This window comes from Gopherus flavomarginatus, chromosome 8, assembly GCF_025201925.1.
Source record: "Gopherus flavomarginatus isolate rGopFla2 chromosome 8, rGopFla2.mat.asm, whole genome shotgun sequence".
In the NCBI taxonomy this organism is placed as follows: domain Eukaryota; kingdom Metazoa; phylum Chordata; order Testudines; family Testudinidae; genus Gopherus; species Gopherus flavomarginatus.
Window position 1 is genome coordinate 40,462,518 of NC_066624.1, and position 21,812 is coordinate 40,484,329.

The 21,812-nt window shown below is 47.2% G+C and overlaps 1 protein-coding gene across 2 annotated transcripts in view; it reads right to left on the bottom strand.

Annotated features, from left to right (window-relative positions):
- GABRA3 (gamma-aminobutyric acid type A receptor subunit alpha3) overlaps positions 1 to 21,812 on the bottom strand; it is a 135,648-nt gene that overhangs the window by 2,987 nt on the left and 110,849 nt on the right. For both annotated transcript variants that reach the window (XM_050964357.1, XM_050964358.1), the window contains 3 exons: positions 18,694 to 18,837; positions 16,225 to 16,377; positions 11,413 to 11,624 (listed from right to left, as the gene is read on the bottom strand). In XM_050964357.1, the coding sequence (XP_050820314.1) occupies positions 11,413 to 11,624; positions 16,225 to 16,377; positions 18,694 to 18,837 (509 nt within the window). The remainder of the gene's footprint in view (positions 1 to 11,412; positions 11,625 to 16,224; positions 16,378 to 18,693; positions 18,838 to 21,812) is intronic.

Sequence of the window (21,812 nt, forward strand, 5' to 3'; positions counted from 1 at the left end):
GAATCAGACCCAATGAGCTCAGCGACCTGGGAAAGTGCTCGAAAAAACTATCTACCCCTGCTTCCTGGCTCATGTTGTGGTGAGGAGCATCACTGATACGGATTAGGGGTTGCCATGTGTTTGTATTTGTCCAATGGGACAAAGTGAATTACCTTGAGATACCGGGTTATATCATCGCGACCTTTGTGTCTTTATGTCAGGATGCTTATATCATGCATGATGACACTGGATCGTGATGCCATGATGCAACACCATGTGCTGCCTCCACATCTCAAGGGCAGGTCATCCACCCTTTGCACTGCTGTGCTGCACAATATGATGTCATGAGGATTCAAATACATCCAAGGGTCCTTTTAAAGTGCCTCAGGAGCTAGGCTGGCAGGATGAAGGACAGACCCTGGCAATCGGGCTGGCTCGTGGCTTTTGGGATGGTGGGCATGGCAGTTCCAGCACTGAGGGAAGTTTCCATATCACCCTTCTGTCTAGGGAGTGCTGCTACTAGGCAAAACAAATCCAAGGAGATATATGCACCTTCCCCACACATATCTCCTCTCACCAGTCATTGGGCTTATATGAAAACCAAACTGCTAGCAGAGTGAGCTGATGGTAAGGGAACTTTCTGCAGCATGTGAAGAAACTACATTGGCTGTGGGTTGGTCACGCTGCATGAAGTAGAGATGCAAAATGGACAGTATTGATGGTAAGTGGACGGCAGGCTCAGGTTTACCAATGGTGGACATGGAGTGTGTGTGTATGTGTGGGGAGGATTTGGGCTAGGAAAGGGGATAGAAGAGGAGATTGGATGTCTCGAGGATGAGACCAGACCCAGCGAAGGAAAATGGTACATATTACACAAGCTGACCTTATTCATGTAATGAAAAGCCCAGGGAGACTCTGACAGATCACCCATACATCCCACTCCATGCTCATTGCAGTTGCCACAGAGCAGATCCAGGTGCCAGAGGTGCAAGATATGGCATCCTAGAGATTTATGCTCACAAACACACATAGGTACAATGAGTGTGGACAACAGTTGCTAGCAGTAACTGCTTTACAAGGGAGAAAGCATTTCACAGATGTGCCTGCCATACCATGTAGACAGTACTGCTGAACATTCTCTGGCTGTGGCTGGAACAGACCAGCCGGAGCTGCTAGGACAACAGCCTGGGAGGCAAGAGCCACAAGAGAGGCACTAACCCCTGTGTAATCCCAGGTCAAACCACTCTACTTGCTTGTGACTCAGTCACACCCGGCATGGAAGTCTGTAAAAGCAGAAACGTCATTGCAATCCCTATGCTGCACCAGTGCTGAATAAACAGCCTGCCCAGTGGGAAGCCTGTAGGATTCTACTCAGCCCCAGACTCCAGCCTGGTGAATTCATATCAATCACTATCTTTAGGTATGGTGGGGAGCTATCAGGCGATGGGAGCCCAATTCATCCCCTGCATCCTCCATTAACTTCACTAGAGTTCCACCAGGGACACAGCTGACCCTTTCACTGTATATCCCTGTCAAACATGGACATAATCGCCAGAATGCTGACTGAATAATGTGATGCCATCAGAGCTTTGAACATCACATCACATCACCCACCTTTTCCAAGCGCCTGGGCTTTGAAGTGCCTGTCAGCAGAGCTGGCCCACTTGTTCATTGTGCATAGCACTAGTACAAACTTAGCTCCTTTTTCGGTTCACAAATTGTTCACTGAGCCAACCTGGCTTATCATCTGGCTGTTTTTTCTACTTCTTTTGACTGCTCACCATCCATTGTCCATGATTTGTCAGCTAAGTTACATGGCATTGTTCATGCTCATAGGCTGAATGACTGCAACTTTTTAAACTCAAGGAGCCTCAACAAAAAAAAAAAAAAAAAAAAAAAAAAAAGAGCTATGCCAATCTCCTAGAACTGGAAGGGACCTTGAAAGGTCATTGAGTCCAGCCCCCTACCAGGACCAATTTTTGCCCCAGATCCCTAAGTGGCCCCCTTGAGAATTGAACTCACAACCTTGGGTTTAGCAGGCTAATGCTCAAACCACTAAGCTATCCCTCCCCCCACAAACCTGCTGCACTTTCTGCTATAAATGTTCAAGACAAATATTAACCTTTGCTAAAGTCTGTGAAACCTTCAGTTTGCATGAGTATTTCCAGGAAGATACTGTCAACTTCAAAAAACACGTCAACAACAAATATCAGGACCCCAAGCATCAGAGCGAACCTGACTCAGTGATTATATATTTGCAAAGGTTTTTTTCCCCAATTGCTTGTGCTCCGAAGGCGGCATGGTACAGCCAATCAAGCCCCTTCACTCCCATACGTACCTGGCTATGACCATTAACTCCACATCTCTCTCTCCTGCTGAGGGAAGATTCAGCATTATTCTTGCAATCTCCCATACTAAAATGTGCCATTAATCATGTAGGGTGAAATAAAGCACCAGTGGCTGGGTTTGGTGAAGGTCTCTTAGCAGATGCTGGGATAGGCCACCCCAGAACAGCAACACAGTTCTTCTCTAGCTGCTCTTCAACCTGTAGACTGCAATGGTGGCAGCTGCTTTTCTGCAATCCCTAGACGGGTGGTATGGCATGGTCCATATCCAAAGCTCCTCTGCATAAAAACTTAGTTGCAGGCACCTTCCTGCAGTACCTGGGGCATGGAGACTCCCCCACCTGTCTACTCTTTCTGCAGCCTCACAGTGCTGCTGAAGCACAGGTGAATTTTACCCCCGGTAAATGTGACAGTCCACAATGCATGTTCAGTGGGATGCTACAGGCAGCAGCTGATCATTCTTTAAACCCGCATCCAATCAACACATTAAGTGATGGCAGTTCCAATAATAACTCCTGCAATTGCACAAATAGAACTGCAAGTGACAAAGTGCAAAGACTGATTAAACTATTGGTCAGGCCACGATTGTAGTATTTTATTGAGAAGGTGGTAAGGATTGTTATTGTCTTCAGTGGTTAACTGACCAACTGATTAATGATCAATTAATTTGATCAGAGCCATGATTAACTGTACATCCTCAACGAAGGTGAGCTGTGTGAGCATGTTGTGAGCCATCAAGAGACACATAAAGATTTGAAAATGTTTTACCATTTAAACACTACATATACTGTGATGAATTCTTACCGTAGCTACAGGGTGTAGTAAGATTATTAATACATAATAATGGATTGAAAGAATGATCAATTACTGCTTGCAGAATTCTACTGAAAGTGCACGGTGTTTTACTTTATTGTTAATCAGCTATGTTACTGACTGGAGATGAATGAGAGACTGCAATTGACATGACATTTCTCAGCCTGGAGAGTGCTTCCCTCCAAGAGGTGACCTTGCCAGCCTGGTGTAAGCATGTGAAAAGCTGCTTGGCATCCTTTACTACTGGCACTCGCTATAACGAAGACATTGTATGTAGTGAACTCACTCACTGAAGTGAGTATCTTCCTGTTGGCTTCAATGGGCTTTGGATCAGGCCCTTAAGCCCTAAGGGAGGCAGGAAGTGCAGGAATGCTTGAAGCCTAATAGCCTTTGACTTTCAACTGCTTGGGAATGTGGTGTGTGATGACGCTTAGAGTGCTAAGGCTGTGCACACACTGTAATGAGTTTCCGAGGGTATCCTGGTAACCGAGGCTCAGAAGCTCAAGAAATCAGACTCTTGAGAGATTGGCACACATGGTCTGTCCCTAGGTTCCCTGGGCTGTGTTTTATATAGTTGATGATTCACGCAAGACTTCAACAAGGAAAAACATGTTTATTACAATCAGATACAAACCAGTACTCTGACCTCCCGGCGTGTTTATTTGTGTGGGATTCCCTTTGCTAGCAAAATAGAAAGGAAAAGTGGAAAATCAAAAAGAGCAGAAAAACAACCTAGGTCTTTTAAAACCAGTTCAGGTCTCACCATTGGGAGAGAATGTGTGGTCACTCTCCATCATTCATCACAAAGCTAACTTTACACATTGCATTCCTAATGGAGGAAATGCTGGGAAAGCTAGCGTGACAAGACATACATTTCTAGTGCATTATAGACGTCTGATCGCAAAGACTCATAGACTTACAGACTTTAAGGTCAGAAGGGACCATCATGATAATCTAGTCTGACCTCCTGCACAATGCAGGCCACAGAATCTCACCCATCCACTTCTATAATAAACCCCTAACCTATGTCTGAGTTATTGAAGTCCTCAAATTGTGGTTTGAAGACCTCAAGCTGCAGAGAATCCTCCAGCAAGTGACCTGTGTCCCATGCTACAGAGGAAGGCGAAAAACCTCCAGGGCCTCTGCCAATCTGCCCTGGAGGAAAATTCCTTCCCGATCCCAAATATGGTGATCAGTTAAACCCTGAGCATGGGGGCAAGACTCACCAGCCAGCACCCAGGAGAGAATTCTCTGTAGTAACTCAGATCCCACCCCGTCTAACATCCCATCACAGACCACTGGGCATACTTACCTGTTGATAATCAAAGATCAATTGCTAAATTAATTGCCAAAATTAGGCTTGATCATACCATCCCCTCTATAAACTTATCAAGCTTAATCTTAAAGCCAGATATATCTTTTGCCCCTACTACTCCCCTTGGAAGGCTGTTCCAGAACTTCACTCCTCTAATAGTTAGAAACTTTCATCTAATTTCAAGTCTAAACTTCCTAGTGTCCAGTTTATATCCATTTGTTCTTGTATCTACATTGGTACTACGCTTAAATAATTCCTCTCCCTCCCTGATATTTATCCCTCTGATATATTTATAAAGAGCAATCATATCCCCTCTCAACGTTCTTTTGGTTAGGCTAAACAAGCCAAGCTCTTTGAGTCTCATAAGACAGGTTTTCCATTCCTCGGATCATCCTAATAGCCCGTCTCTGAACCTGTTCCAGTTTGAATTCATCCTTCTTAAACATGGGAGACCAGAACTGCACACAGTATTCCAGATGAGGTCTCACCAGTGCCTTATATAATGGTACTAACATCATGTTCTTGAGACAAGCTTCCCTCCTCCCCCTGCCATACACACACACACTGGTTAGCAATGAGATTTTTGCTGAATCTGATTCTGTCTATATATAGCTGAGCCATCTCCTTTGAGAGACGAAAGCCATGACCCAGGATAGGTGGGTTTCATCCCCCACTCTGCCATTGACTTTCACTTACCTTCTCTGTGTCCCAGTTTCCCAGTCAGATAGTGATACCCACCTACCTCATAGAGGGCTGGGAGGATTAGTTCATTGCCATTTGTAAAGCACATTTGGATCTTGGACTATGCAAAGGATCTGTTGTCTGCCATTATTTATAGATAGGGTATTTGTACACCATAGAACGTGGTTTCATTGCTCCCTGAAACATTTTCAGTTCAGGAAATTTTCGATCCCACGTTTGGAAGGGCATAGTGGACTCTACTGCTTCAGCTATGCAGTGGGAAGAGGGTTGGAGGAGGGGTTACAGAGCCGGCATGAGGAGTGGATCAGAAGGGAAAGGGTTTTCTGGAACAGTGGCTGGTGTGTTTCGAACGATAGGGCTTGCACACACTGGAGACTGGATCCTGTGCAAGGAGGGTGTTGAATGCAGCACAGACAAGTGGCCGGGTAGCAAGTGCTGAACAGGACAGGAAGCACAGAGAAATGCAACCTTGCATTAATGAGAATGACGCATGGCCACCAAGTGACTCCTGCCTATTAGCAAAAATGTAGCTAAGCACCTCATTTGTATGATGAGGATCATCTTTATGCCCATGTGGCCTCTGACATGCTTATTCTTCATCATCATCCAACCCACTATTCCTTCGCCCTGCATACCTGTAGGGGAGCAGATAGGCCAGGGGCCTCCAGCTTGCTTTTGCTCAAGGCAGAAGGCTTTGTCCAGTGCTTAACCTCACTTGTGCCCATGTGTAGCCCCTCCGTTTCTTTGTGCTGGATGGGGCGCAAAACCTTTGCAGGATCAAGGCCCGAAAGCAGACAGGGCTGAGAGAAGGATGCAGCTAACCATACAGCTGGAGAAGGGAAAAGGAGGAAGCATGGCCAAGGAACTGCAAGTGGGCTATATCGATGGACCTTTGAAGTGAAGCCAATTTTAGGGCTAAAAGGAGCCAACGGGCAACAATGAGTATCCAAGGTACAAGATAATGGAGACTTGGGCCTGCGGACAGCAAGTAGGTAAGGGTGAGAGATCTCAGCAAGCTCTTGTTTGCTCTCGGGGAGATGGGGAGAAGCAACTAGTAGAGATGGGCCCGAGCCATTAAGTGTGGATCTGGCGCATAACTTTCCTAAGGTTTGGCAGTGATCCGACTGAGGATTTGGTACCAGTCCATCTCCTCTGGTGAGGGTGAGAAGAAAATGGATGCACTGTGTACAGTAACAAAGGGGAAAGAAGAAAGCATTCCCATATAAACCGTTTTCAACATCTGAGTTGCAGACTTGCTTTATGTGATGGTCACTGATGAGGCACACAAATCCTGCGTCATTCACTCACTCACTCACACACTGTTCATACCGTTGGTCTAACAAACACAAGGGAGGGAACCAGATCAAAAACCGAGTGAAAAAGTTTTGCTTATTTTTTGGTAATGTTCTTTGGTGACATACACCCAGAAAAGACAGGAAGGAGAAGAAGCTGCCTGAGCTCAACTTCACAAGTGATTAGAACCATGACCTGATGACCAGATGAGAAAGGAGCGATATCCTCTCGCCGCCTGACACGGGACTTTACACTGCTGCATTTCCAGGTGTCTGGTTGCAGCTACTCCAGTTGGGAGCTGTTTTGCTCCCAGGTGTTCAGGCGAGTGCAGAGCAGGCAAGAAGACAGAACTAAGTGGTGATGCTTGTACAGACAATGATGCCATTGCAGGGGAGTGGTAGGTAAGCAGGACCAGAGGAGGATCCTTTGAAGATGCCCCACCCTCAGGGAGGGACATTGTTTCTGGGTGGGACAATCCTTGGCAATTTTCATTCTCACAAGTTTGGCAGCCTTTCCAGAGTCCAGTGACAAAGACCCATTAGAAGTGATCTCTCTGGATGCCAGTTGCAAAGATCACCATAAAGGTGGCCTGCATAGATTCCAGCGGTGATAATCTCACTGCAGTTGGTCCCTTGGGATTACAGTGTGGTCAGAATCATCTCTAAGGCAGCCAATCTACCCATGAGTGGTGGGGAATCCCCTTAGATGTGGCACCTCCCTTCCGAGGCTGCATCGCCAGAGTCCAGTAGGAAGACTCCCCTTAGATGCAAGCGATCTCCTTTCCAGCGATGAGGCTGTCTCACCACACAGGCAGTCCCTCCAGGTTCCATTCAAGGGGACGTCTTAGTAGGACCACTCTGGGGATTCCAGTGGTGAAGTGGATTGTCATGAAACCATTCATCTTTCATGGGCACCTCAGCCTTTTCTCTTCTCTGATTTATTGCTGCATTTCAGCACACCACTGCAGATTGCTCTTCAGAACTGATCCCCTTCCCTCAAAAAAAATAATTTCACTGGGCACCAGAGACCATTCTCCAGTTTGATCTATAGTCCCAGGTCCATGGCAGCAGCTCTAACCTTGTGAAAAAGAGCTACTGCAAGAAATTCTTTATCCAACAGGGCTTCTGAGGAAGCCACTAGTGATAGAAAGACACGAAAGGCTTATAGGAGCTTTGGTTCCAAGAAGCATTAGTCAAAGCATATCAAGATGTGGGCTGGGGCTGGGTGACTTTCTCATGAGATCTGCGGTGCTTCCTGATTTTGCTTGGATGAGAATTGCAAATAATGAAGCATTTCGGCATTTCCTAGCTAGGGCCCAACACTGTAGCTGGGCTGTAAATTACTGGACAGATGAAGAGTGAGGGAAAGGGGAAATAACACACCAGCAGAATGTACCACAATGTGCCTGGTCCTCTAGACCTCTGACAGCTGTAGTGAGAGGGCAGATGTCCAGGTGGGGGAGGTCAGCAGATTCTACCGAAGTCCTGAAAAAGCAGGATGACTCCACAAAGTCAAGACACCCAGCCACCCTAATTGATGGGTTGTGTGGGAGAAGCTGCTGTCGGTGCCATACATAAAGAGATGATTTGAGCCTCAAGGGCTGTTAATCCGGCCCCTTTCACAAGTGCTAATAATTACATCTTTTTCTTCTTCTTCCTCTTCTCTCTCATCAGGGGCTGGGGGACTGGGCAAGCATCCACCACCTTCATTGGGCCGAGGCAGCTCTAGGGTTCACTTGCTTACCATCTTCTTTGACCACAATCCACCCACTGCTTCCTCAACTTTCCTTCAGGTCTTTTTCCTATCCCCACTCCTGCCATCCTGCCTTCACCAGGTCCTCTTCATTCATCTTCTGTATGAGACCAAAGTAGCAAAGTCAGGCTTCCTGGAGTCTGTCAGCTACATCAAGGACTCTGACTTCCACCCTAAAGCTTTCATTTCACAACCTGTCTCTTTGTGTAATTCCTTTTATTGTGCAAAGAGATCTCATGGTAAACACCTATAGGCATTGATCTTGCTGCCTCTCTGCTGCTCAGGCTTCTGCACCATACAGCATTGTGGGTGCACCATTGATCTACAGAACTGGGCTTTTAGTAATAATCACAAGGGTAAATAACAAACCCTCAGGTTTCAGGGACAGCTTTCCAAAGACCAGAGCTCAGCTTGGGCATATCACTTGGGTATATCACTGTTAGTTTTACTGCTGGTACAAATACTTCTAACATTGCCAATATCCAGTCTTGAGCCAGTAGGGTGTTTTTGTTTTTTATGGGTGTGGTTTTTTTCCAGATTCAACCACCTAATTTGTCATTTGTTTCAAGATCAGCTCAGTGAAGGCTGAAACTGAGCCAGCGAGGAATTATCATGACATTCTGCCTAGAAACATGTCAGCAGGATAGAAAAGCAGAACAAACGTGGGGATGTAGCTAATTCCCAAGCCCCATGAGCCCACCACTCTTCCTGGAGTGCTCTTTTAATAGTTGGTGTTAGACGTGGTGGGAAAGAGAATAGAAAGTACATCCGAGATGGAAGGAAGCTGGTCAGCTTTCCTGATCTGTAACATGACCAGAAGTGGGTGAAGCTCATAAGGATGGATAAGCACCAGGTAGATAAGCACCCAGAAATTTGGATGTTTATCTGACTGTCTTGAGCTGCAAATCTCACAGGAAAGACTCCCCTTGTAAGATTTTGGGTATTTCACGTATCCGCACTGCATTACTGCAAGGACAAGATTTCTCATGGTATCTTCGTGTTATTTTAGCACCTCTGATTCAAAGAGAGCAACTCAGAAATAAATGAGTTTTTTTTAATAAAAAAAGTTAACTGAGGTTTTTTTGTTTTTTTTTTTAATTTAACTTCTGGAGTCATTTGAGCTGGGTTTGGTTTAAGTGATGGGTGAAGGGCCACATTCATCCTTATTTTAGCCACTCTGTTCTGCCCATTCCTAAATATGACCCAACCAATTTAGGATCTGATCCGACAGCCATTGATGTCAATTGGAGTCATTCAATTGACTTCACTGGGTCTTTAATCTCTATGGGCCAAATTCAGCCCTATTATGTGAGGTTGATCTCAATGGCGTTGCACCTGCCTTACAGAACCACTCTGCTAAGGCCATCTCTTTTGAAGTGCAGACTCAATCTGTAGCATCACACTGGTGTAAAGAAGATCCAAGGACCCAGAAGAGGCAAGGAATCAACATTAGAGGTAACGAGGGCTGGGCTTGCTATGGCAGGACTGATATTGGCTCAAGTTCTTTAATCTGCCCCCCATTTGCACATTGCCCCCCCTCTTTGACCTTGTTTGCAATGCTGCTGCTCAGTCAAAATCAAAGGACTGAACTACTGAATTCCCTCTCCCCAGATCTTCTTTCAGTGATGCAAGATATTTGCACACGGCCCCTCAACAATTCCGAGCAGCACATCATGCAAAAAAAAAAAAAGTGCTCCAGAACCAAGAACAAGGGCAAAGCTGATTTTGAAATTGATTCAATAAATATAAACAAGGGAGCAGCCTGCAACAAGCAGTTCCTCTGAGCAGCCCCAATTAGATCACCATGGAGGAAGGGGGGTGTCAACGAAGGCCAGCGATGGCTGCCACAAAGGAAGCTGTCAGAGATGCTGATCCGAAACCAGAAGAGAAAACCTGGGTGATACTCACTTATTTTCTGCCAGTTGCCACTTCAGATCACTCTCTACCCCCTCCCCCCAATGTAGCCATCTGCCAATGGCTGAGGGTAACAAAGAGCACCTGTTAAAATCACCCTCCCTCTGATATGCCTGATCTGCACTGGGGGGAAAGCAGGGCCAGTACAACCATTTAGGCAACCGCGCTGGGGTTTAAGGGACGCCATTTTCTTCGGCAGCCACTGCGGTGGCCGGATCTTCAGCTGCCCTGGTTGCCACCGGCATTCAGGTGGAGGGAACTGGGGCAGGAGAATGCAGGGAGGGCCTCCTGCAGCAAGTAAGAGTGGGGGGCGGCATGCAGGGGAACTCCCCGCCCCAGCTCACCCCTGCCCAGCCTTCTCCCCGAGCACGCCGTGGCTGCTTCACTTCTCCCCCCACCAGGCTTGCAGCGCCTAAGCTGGCTGGTGCCGCAAGCTGGGAGGAGGAAGAAGTGAAGCAGCGACGGCGTGCTCGGGGAGGAGACGGGGCAGGGGTGAGCTGCTTCACTTCTCCTGCCTTCCAGGCTTGCCGCACCAATCACCTTAGGCGCCGCAAGCCTGGGAGGCAGGAGAAGTGAAGCAGTGACAGTGTGCTCGGGGTGCTCACTTGCGGAGCAGGGGTGAGCTGGGGTGGGAGGGTGGACGGTGGGGGATGGGGAGCTGCCGCAAGGGGGCACCTCAGGGAGGAGGGAAGGAGCTGCCGTGGGGGGGGGAACCTCAAGGAAGGAGGGGTGCAAGGTGGAAGTTTCGCCTAGGCGCGAAACATCCTTGTGCTGGCCCTGGGGGAAAGCATGGGGCATCGACCGTGACAGGTGGTGAGGGAGCAAGAAGCATGAGGCTGGCAGCTTCTCTTCTTCAATGTGGCCAGCATCCCACCAAGCACCTGGCTTTGGGGCTTTGTGCTGGTGCATCAAGGCAGCAACATGGCGCAAAATGCAGCAGGCAGTGAGCAAAGGAAGAGAGAAATTGAACCACGCAGAGACGTGCACAGCTGCAACCACAGAGAGACAGCCACACATATACAAGCGCACACGCGCACAGAGGGAGAGACAGATGGAGACATGAGTGTTATAGAGGTTTTTTCCCAGCTAACAATCAAGACAATATATTGCACCAGCCCTTTCTCCTTCCACCCCCAAGAACCGCTCCAGTCAAGACCTGAATTGATGACCCCAGTGAATAGCATCCAGCCTACTGGAATGTGCCGGGCTGCATGTTACCCACTCTTGGTCCCAATGCAGCTCTCTCGTGGGGCGTTTCTTTGCCCTCCCGTGCTCCCTGGCCTTGCCTACAGGACTCACCTTCATCTCCTGGGCCTCTAGCACCTTCTTGCCATCCCAGGCCCAGCTCCGCTTGGTGAAGTAGTTGACAGTGGCAAACTCGATCAGCGCAGAAAACACAAAGGCGTAACAGACGGCTATGAACCAATCCATGGCCGTCGCGTACGCCACTTTTGGTAAGGAGTTTCTGGCGCTGATGCTCAGTGTGGTCATGGTGAGAACGGTGGTGACACCTGCGGGAACAAAGGAGGAGAGGACAGTGCTGTCAAAACATGCCGCCATGTTTGTGTGCCTGGTCAATGAGCTCTCTCTTCCCACTCTCTCTTTGACCTCCCAGGGAGAGATGCCATCACACCCATGGACCAAATGCACCAAAGGCGCAGGTAGGGCTAGCCCCACTGATTTCACTGGTCCTATGCCCACTTACCTCAGCAATGAGTTTGGCCAGATGTGGGATTTAGGGGGCCTAAGTTCTAATCCTGGCTCTGCTACTGGCCTTCTGGGTGACCTTGGGCACATCCCTTCACCTCTCTGTGCTTCAATTTCCCCTCACAAATCTTGTCTACTTAGGATGGCAAACTTTATGAGGCAGGGCTGATCTCACTATGTGTTTGTACAGAGTCTAGTACACTGGTGCTTCTGGTTGCTACCATATAAAATAGCAAACAGTGGTAGCAGTGGTAAGATGCAGCCAGCCAGGCAGACCTAACTGGACATTTGTGAAGGAGCTGCTATTAGGACATTTAAAATTGTGTTTTGCGGAGTATTTAATACGTATCTGTCTGCGCTCCCCTCCTTACTTTCTCCCACAAGAAAATAACTAACACTTAAGACTTATACAATCTTTTCCATCTGCTGACCTCAAAGAACCTCACAAAGGTGGGTAAACACAATTAACCCCATTTTACAGATAGGGAAACCAAGGCACAGAGTGGGGAATTAGATTGCCCAAGATCACACAGGAAGTCTCTGGCAGAGCTGGGAATAGAGTCCAGGTATCTAGACTTAAAGGCTGGAGCTCTCACCACTGGACCATCCTATCAAGAATTCTTGCAATTATTTATTGCAAAATGGCCTTTTAAACGAATGACATTCTTCATGAAAAATTGTTAACAGTGTCAAAGCTTTTCAATTCATGTGACAACTCGTGTCTTTTTCAAGTTCAATACGGCAGCCTGTATTTCTTTTGTGGACACAGAAATTCTCAGAAGAGTCCGTAGCATACCATACCACTTCAACACAACAAATAAATACGTGTTTATCTGGTAAGGTGGGGTGTAGTTTAGTGACTGGCCTGGAGAGTGGGCTCCTCTCCACAGCAATGAAAATGTTTTTTCCCCATCAGAAAACACTGATTCATTGAAACCGACACTGTTCCTGAGAAAGGTTGTGTTCCAACAAATTTTTTGACTCAAAAATTTGTTTTAAAAAAGTTTTGAAATGGTCAGAAGATATCATTTTGCTGTTTTTGAAATGAAAAGCTCTGGTTTTCTGGTTCAAAACAAGATTTCATTTTGAAATGTAAGCCATTTATAGTTTTTTTTAAATGGCAAAATTGAAATGAAATATTTCAAAATTATTGAAATCTGAACCGAAAGGTTTTTTGCATTTTCAGTTTGCAAACATTTTTTAGATTTTGACTTTTTATTTTTATTTTTAGGTCTTGAAACTTTTTATGGGACAGGAAAAAACATTTCCCATCCAGCTGTAATACAAGGCTCCCTCACAGCTCCTTGCCAATCTGCCTCAAGCATGATCTGCAAAGAGGAACCTCTGAAGGGATGTGTCTCCATGGTCTGTTCAGTTTTGGCCTCCCTGCTTAGACTGAAAATACGGGTGAGCAATGGGACACCCGGCCCTGGGCAACTGGACTGAGATCAACCAATTCATTTCACACAGGCCAGCACACATGGAGATCTGAACCAGCAACCTGAAACTGAAAGACTCCATATCCTAATATCCATTCTCAGAGCCTCCAGATTCCCATACATGTGCATTACCAGGCTATTACTTCCCTACTTCACTTTTATGATATCACCCATCGGAGGAGGAACTTTCTAAATTTCAAAGTTTTCTTTGCTTTGAACTCTTATAAATGAACCCACTTTTCTTTTCTTTCAATTGCCAGATGTTCACTAGTTGATGTTTTTATCAAGAATGTTATTGAAATCCTTCATTTATTAGAAATCTGTGGGAGGCAAACAAACAAGGTCAAAAACTTGGTTGAAAGGGTCTCTGTTATTACTGCGTGTGACAATAGCTACTGTCTTCCCCACACCTCGCACAATCTAAGGTCGCTCTCACCTGCCATCATAGGTAGAGATTAAAATATCATGAGGGATGAAAGGGCTGGGTCCAGCTCTATCCCAGCCCAGTGCACAGCGGAGATCCAGGGAGTGGGGAGTGGGGTGCTGGAGAGCAGGCCTTCCCCGAACTCACCCCAGCAGAGATGGCTCCACTCCTGTCCCATGGGGCTGGTCCCAGGGGTTGGAGAGTGAGCCCTCCCACCCTGCATTCATCCTGGCTCCATCCCGTCCCACGATCTGGGCCCAGGGATTGGAGAACGAGCCTGGGCAGCGGTGAATCCATTCTGACCTTTGGTGCTGGCCTGGGCCAGGCTCCCACTCCAGCCAGTTGGCTCAAGGCGCCCCCTGCAGCATCACATGGCATGCATTGGGACTGACTGCAGAAATGGGCATGTGCCCGGGGGCAGCCAGGCAGCTGGTGAGATGGTGAGGTGGATAGATTTGGGGGGCTCAGCCCTCTCTAGCTCTAGCAGACTGCCATCTCCACCCGTCATGCTTAAATGGAGCCCTCTCTAATACCAGCAATGTTGTAGAGGGAATGAGGAGACCCTGGTCTCAGGCCTTGGCAAGTGAGTGAAGGAGGAATTCATTTTAAAATAGTTCATAATATATTTGTAACTCTGGCCCGACCTCTCGCCTCTGACAGCAAAGTGAAAAGATATTGCGTAAAGAAACAAAAATAATGACAATCAGTTTAAGGCTCAGTCCTATTGACTCAGCCCAGGGATCAGCACATGCACAGGTCGGACCAGGAGTGTAATCAGCAGTACAAGCTGTGTAGGCAGACCCATAGCCCTCTTCCCCATATTCACCTGTTATGTCTCAAAGCCAGTTCTGTGTAACTGGCTTATCAGTATCTAGATTCTTGTCATTATTCAGGAGAGCTGATCAGGAATTTGTTGACAGACAGTTTTTCGCTGAAGAATACCAATACTTTGAAACCCAAACTGTTTCCGTGAAACAGGGTCAGTTCTGATGAATGCACTGACTTGAAAAATTTGGGGGGGAAAAGTGTCAATATTGTTGAAATGGAAAATTTCAGTTTTTTTGTGTTGAAAATCTTTTCATTTTTAAAAGAGGGAAAAGGTCAGAACTGAAACAAAACATTTTGAAATTATCAAAACAAAACACTCTGACTGACACAAATTGATTTTTTAAAAACATTTTTGGTTCATGAAAATTGTCAATATTCTGAGTTTTCATCCCCATTGGGACTGGAAAACTTTTTGATGTCTTGAAAATCTTCAAGAAAACTATTTGCTGCCCTGCTCTGTTACTCAGCACTGATTTGCATCACTTGGGGTTTTCTCACTGATTCCAATGGCTGCACGATGGGCTATTCTGAGGAACACTAATGGTGTGTAGGGTGCTGTGGGAAACACAGGGAAGGAATGGAGCTCACAATCTAAATTAGTCATATTTCCAGCAAAAAACACTCCCCACCAAGCACAGTAAAATCTATTAAATAGGAGAAACAACAGAATGTTCTGTTTATGTGAGGGGCTGCTGGACAATCAAATTACATTCATTTCTGCTGGGTTCTGCCAACAGGTCAACAACATCCATGATCAGTCAGAGAGCTAACAGTGTTATCCAGGGCACCTGAACTCGATCCACTGCCCAGAGAAAACCAGCAGCAATGCTGCCTCCAAATTGCACCTAGGCCTCAATCCTGACTAGAGGGAACACAAGACCAAAGGTAGATTCCGCTAGCATTGTAAACCTTCTCAATGACTTTCTTCACGGAGGGCAGGTTTTAACCCAAGTGCTAGCTCCTAGGCTCACAGATTTCAGGTAATGACTGGCTAGCTACAGAAGAAAGGCTCTGACACTTGCTCCTTACTCATTCTGACTTTCTTCTTGCCTCACAGCCATCCTCATTGTATTCTGAGTTGCCTCCCTCCTTGCCTCTCCTGTTCTCAAGGTGCCTCTTTCCCCCTTGTGTCCAATGTGGCACATAGACATAAGCGGTTAGGCTGATTAGAATCCAGGCTGGCAGTGCTTTGGAGATCAGGATTCTGGCTACTTCCACCTTGCTGTTTGCCCGCCAGATAGGCATTAATAAGAGGTTTGAGGAAGGATAAAACCCCCATCACGAACATTACTCCTTAGAAGTTAAAATGAGCGGTGGCAACAGACACAGCATATGCCTGCCTATGCCCCTGGGGCTAGCATGCTTCAGCAGAGGGCAACAGTTCACATGAACCCAAGGCACCAATTAATAGGTGAGAGAGAACAGATTTCAACGATCCCCAGCACTGCTCAGCAGCCCTGCACATTAAACTGACCCCCAAGCAGGGGGCTAGGGATACTTTGGAGATATGCTGTATCCACAAAAGAAATACAAGGTTCACAAATGAGGTGAACACGTAGCACAGAGAAGAGCACCAGACAGATTAGAAGACACTGGCAGGCAGATAGACAGGTGTGGTGCCATTCCCTTCAGTAATATGGTTACCTAAGCAGCCATGGTTGCTCTTCCACTGAAATCCCTCACCCATCAGCATACTGCGTGTAAGAAACTCACCGAATACAGTCCGGGCGGGAACAGACTCCCTGTTAAGCCAGAAGGAAACCTGTGATAGGATGACTGTCATAATGCAGGGCAGGTACGTCTGGATCACAAAGTACCCAATCTTCCGCTTGAGGTGAAAGTGCGTGGTCATGACGACATATTCCCCTGGAGGGACAGCAGGTTAGAGCAGAAAGCAGCAGAACAATTGTTACTTGCCAGGCCTGAACCAATAAATCCTCAGTCCAGATCTCACAGTAACATTTTTATCCCCAGAGGGCGTGAGTCGTGTGAATGTCTCGGTCCTGTAGGGTTGTATCACATGATATTGCAGCATGTGTATAAATTACCATCTGATGTATTATGATATCTCATGATAAAGTAGATCATACCACAATGACATGAAACTGGTATATGTTTGTTGCAATACAAAACTGGAGTCTCTGTCACTCTTGTATACAAACATAGAGATTGCTTTGTACAAACAGAGATTGCTTTGCATGGGGGTAAGTGGACGTTGGTGAGAACTATCATCAGTCAGAGAAGGGATATAAAGATCCAAGCACTAGAGTCCCTTTCCTCAGGACTTGACAAAATGAAAGCAAACCAACTGAAAACCACTGAGCAACAATCTCCAATGGCTTTCCTGCTTCACCCAGCCCAGAGGGGAGAAGACACACCCCTCCCACATGCTTCTCTTCTGAACCAGCTCCCACTCCCTTTTATACTCCCACACACACACGCAGCCATGTGACAGGAAGGGCCCCGTAACGCTTTACAGACTGCATCACCTGTACCTTGTCACAGTAAGAGTCTGGTACTCTCTATGGTTTGACAAAAGACGTTATGATCTGTCAATACCCAACTCCTCCCCCGTATCATTCATCTGGAAGGTTGGGACAGGAGGCTGGTTGTTCAAGGCCTGGGGTGCAAGGCAGTGAATTATGTCTATTTGCCATCTCTATTTTCCTTCCCCTCTCTCTGCCCCAGCGCTCAGGGTAATGTTGAAGCCTTCAGTTTGGCTCCATCACTGCTGGATGGCGGTGTCCTTTTGTTTCCACGCTAGCTCTGTTAAGCCATTACGCGTTGGTGTCTCTTGCAAATTTCATACCATTTCAGCCTATTACTTTGTTATTATTTTTACTACAACTTGAGGGCAGAACTAGATCGAATATTATGACATGTAGTTCTCTGGACTCCCCACATGTCCTCAAGGGAGGCGATATGAGCTGTTAAAGATGGATATAATTAACAACAAGTGCAACAGAGAGGAAATATCCTAGAACTACTGGCGCACACACACACAAAAGGAGAAAGTTAGAAGAGACACACATGGGGTAACTGCAGCTCTCTGTACCTGAATTCACAGGGGAAAGGGAGGAGCGGCAGATGGGGAGAGAGAGAGATGATTAGTATTGGTCATTAAACAGAAAACATTTGGTTGTGACATCTGCAACTGATGTAATATTTGCTGAAGAAAATTCAGTGAAAATCAGAGTGACACTCTTCGGGATACTGAAAGTTCAGCCAATTCAGCTGCACCCCCAGGTGATGAGAAGCAGCCGGGCAAGGCGAGAGAGTTCCAAAGGCACACGTGGCTGTTACCTGTCAGAATCCCATTGGTTTTCAATGGGAGTGGGCAGAAAGACACCTGTCTGCCAATGCAAGTGAATGGCAGTTGGGCGCCTAACTGACATTTGTGCCTATGAAAACCTCCCCTGACACTTCCTCTCCTGCTCCATTGCCCAACAAAATATGAGGAGGTGTCTCCGCTACTGCAGATGCTGTGTGGTAGCTCATAGCGTGGATATGCTCCATCTACAAACACCCCAGAATAGGAAGATAAGCTCTACAATGCTGGGGTAGGATCCTGAAAATCCTGGATATATTCTATCCTCCAGTCTTCCTAGCATTTTTATGGCACTCGGTACAATGGTTCCTGAGCACCAGCATCATGTTATGGAGCTCTCCTTCATAGCATGGACATGCTGTGTCCACTCGAACAGCTGAGTGTCACATCAGGTGACCCTGTGCAGCTGGAGATTTTGTCCCATCATAACCTAGGAATGTTCCCTCTCTCACCAGGCCAGCTTCTTCTTATGGGGTGCTGCGCTGCTTATCCTTCAAAACCTCCCTCTGCTCTGTCCAACAACAAGAACACAGCGTGGTGTTAAGGAGTGTTGTGATGCTCATGCATAGCCTGAACTGCTAGAATAGCTCCATCTCCCATTACCCCAGCTTGAATCTAAGGCGACTGTGATGCTGGCCATGCTATCCTTGGATATGATCCACTGCCTGCAAGTGTCACTGGGTATCACTAGAAGTTCTGCCTTTGACTGAGATACCCCCTGTGGCTCCCATTTACTTTGCAGACATGATGGACCCAACCACAACAAAAACATACATTCAAATCACATGGGAACACCCCACCGGATAGCGCACACAGCTCTTATGTCCACTTCCAGCCCCACCTCACTCCAGTACCTGTACTGGATCGGACTGTCTCTGTTCCAACCACATGGCCCAGGAGGTCATACTGATTCAGGCGAGATCCACCTTTGGCTACTTCCACTGATTTATCCTTCCCCAGTGTCCAGGAGTAGATCACCTCTGTCTTTGTGTAGGCATCTGCAGAGGAGGAAGAGGAAGGAGGTCATGCTTCTGACCAGCCTAAAAAATACCAAAGATCTGGGGCCACATTTAGCTCCAGTGCATCTTCAGAGGAGCCACAGCGAATAATATGGCCAGTTATATCTAACCACCAAGATGACTTTGGAAACAGTTAATCATATAACCAAAGTCAGGGCTGCCTGCCGGATGTTTAGAGTTTAGGGAGGGGTCGAAGGACACTTTAAGGAGCAGTGCACTCCCCTTTAACGTTCTGACCTACCTGGCAGTGACTTGTCATTTCTGAACACATTGGAACATGGAGAGCTAGCTGTTGCTCTCTGCTCTAGCATCCGCTTTAGATATCCATTGGGCTGCATCAGAAAAAGAATCTGGATCTGGCAGGCCTGGGTTTCCCAAATCACAGCTATTCTGCATACAGAAGCTTCTTTGCTCCTAACTCCATCCATGCTTTTGAAAATCTGCCCCCTTTATTAAATGAGGCCCATGCCACATACAAATGGCATGGACTTTCTCCTCAAAGAGCTTCTGAGCTTCCTCCCTCTCCTCAGTCCTCCATCTTCCCTCCCCAGGCAGGCAGCTGAGCAAACAACTGGGCTCCACTCTGTCCTTTGCAGTGCTCAGTATCCATGCCACTGCTCCATCGGGGCCCTCTGTAACCCACAGTCACCAGCACATTGGTCAGGGATAATTAGTCTAATAAGCTGAGGATCTAAGGGGTGCTGGGCTCCAGCCACTGGAGGGGTGTGTATACTTTCTGCTGAACGTTAGGTCATTTCTTACCAGGGTGAGAAGAAAAAGGCAGAGATCGCTTCACACTCACCAGCCTGCAGCTCTTGACAGCTGCCATTAAGCTCCCCCAGTGCATGTGAAAAACCGGCTCTTGAGAAAGTTTTCTCTCCTCTATTCTGCCCCCACATTTGCATGATCACAGGCTCCCCCACCAGCTTGCCAGTCATCCTCCCCAGGAGTTAGCTACAGGGACTGGACACTGGAAGCGGCTGCCTGCAAGTTGCAGAAGAGACAGTCCCGCAGGAGACTGCAAAATTACTGAGAGAGGTGGTACTGTGCAAGAACAAAGTGGTGCTCCAGCTACTTGCCTGGTTACTGTCTCCATGCACCTCTCCCCTCCGTCAGTCTCCCCATGTGCTCACACACACCTTCAACCCTCCCACCCCACTCACAAACATACTCACGTTCACACCATCCCCACCTGCACTCCCCCCTTACACTTGCACACATAAACACCCCCACTCACACTTATACATACTCACATGCTTGCTTTCTCACTATTTCCAACCCTGCAGCATTCAAAAATCATGAGTCAGACTCCAAAGAACCATGAGATTGTCTTTAAAATCATGAGCTTATACACAAAACAATACATTTTGGATTCTTTGCATTTGCCCTCTGGGGCAGGAGTGTTTAGAGAGTCACATTTTCAAGATTTTCACCTCAATCAGGTGGACTAGAAATGGCCTTATTGAAAAAAAAATATAGCTGAGGTTTTTTGCAAAATCACAGGACTCCAGGAGCTGGCACTTGAAGAAAAACACCAAATATCATGAGACTTGCAATATGCTGATAACTCTGCTCTCTTTTAACCTCCCACCTCCTTTCCTCCTGCAGTAAGCCAGTGAGTCCCCCTGGCTCAGCAGGGGAGTTGCTAGCTGTTTCACTGGAGGGTAAAGAGAAGTGGAGTCCCATGCAGGGACGGCGCTTCCATTTAGGTGACCTAGGCAGTTGCCTAGGGCGCTAGGATTTGGAGGGGTGGCATTTTGCCACCCTCGCGGCAATTCGGCGGCAGGGGGTCCTTCTGCGCTCCGGGTTTTCGGTGGCAATTCTGCGGTGGGTCCTTCACTCGCTCCGGGACTTGTCGCCAAAGTGCCCTGAAGACTGGGAGCCACGGAAGGACCCCCCCGCCGCATAATTGCAGCCAATGACCGGGAACGCGGAAGGACCCCCGCCTAGGGTGCCAAAAACCCTGGCGCTGCTCCTGGTCCTATGTACTTCACTGCCACCTGCTCCTTTCCTCGCACTAGGGAAAGAACTTGCAGCTCAAGTCTATCTCAAATCCCTGTCCCCTCAAAAAAGACAGCTAATGGGCCTGAGTTCTCCTGGAAGGTGGAGGGAGGTTGCAGGCAACGAGGTGCATACCTGCAGACAGCTCCAAGGCACAGTTTGTGATGCAAGTTCCCTGACATGGGTGTTCAGAACCAGAGACCCTCCCAGCCAGCCAGAGGCCATTAGCTGTACCATAAGGGCCAGATGGCAAGATTCCTGCTTTAATCCACCCCCTGACTGCAGCTCCCTGCGGTGATCACGTCTACACATCTACCGCAGAAGTCTGCTAAACAGACGCTGGGAAAGGACACTGACGAGATTTTTAACTCTTCCCCTTTCTCTAGGTTTCCCCTACAAGACCCAAAATGAGACCAGGATATTTTTCTGCAGGATCGATGATGGGTCAAATTCCAGCCTAAGTTTTGTGGGACATTGTGGGTTGAAAATTCAATGATTTGTTTAATTAAAAAAGAAAAGCCATGACTGCATTTTCTCTTTTGGCAAACCTGTTAACTGTTAAGAAATAAAAGGATGATTTTGATGAATGGGCGACGTTTCTGTGTGCATAACGGTGCTGTGTAAGCACTTCCAGTGCAGCTCAGCTAATGCATCTTCAACCTGACCAGCAGCGCTTTGCTTTTCCAAGCCTGCCCTTCTCCCACATCTGACAGTGCACCGGCATCCTGATCCGTAGCACCTCTTTTTATTGCAGTCCTGGATCCCCACAGTCCATGCATCTTAACCTTAGACTAGAAAGCCCACCTGTTATTTCAGTGCTGGACATCTACCCCCACCATCTTCCTCCGTGTTATCCTGCATGCAAACAAGGTTGTCAAGTCTATAACAGTCGTCCTCTGGGACAAAGGCATTCCTTGTGTCACGTAGCAGTGGCACAGATATTTTGGGTCCGT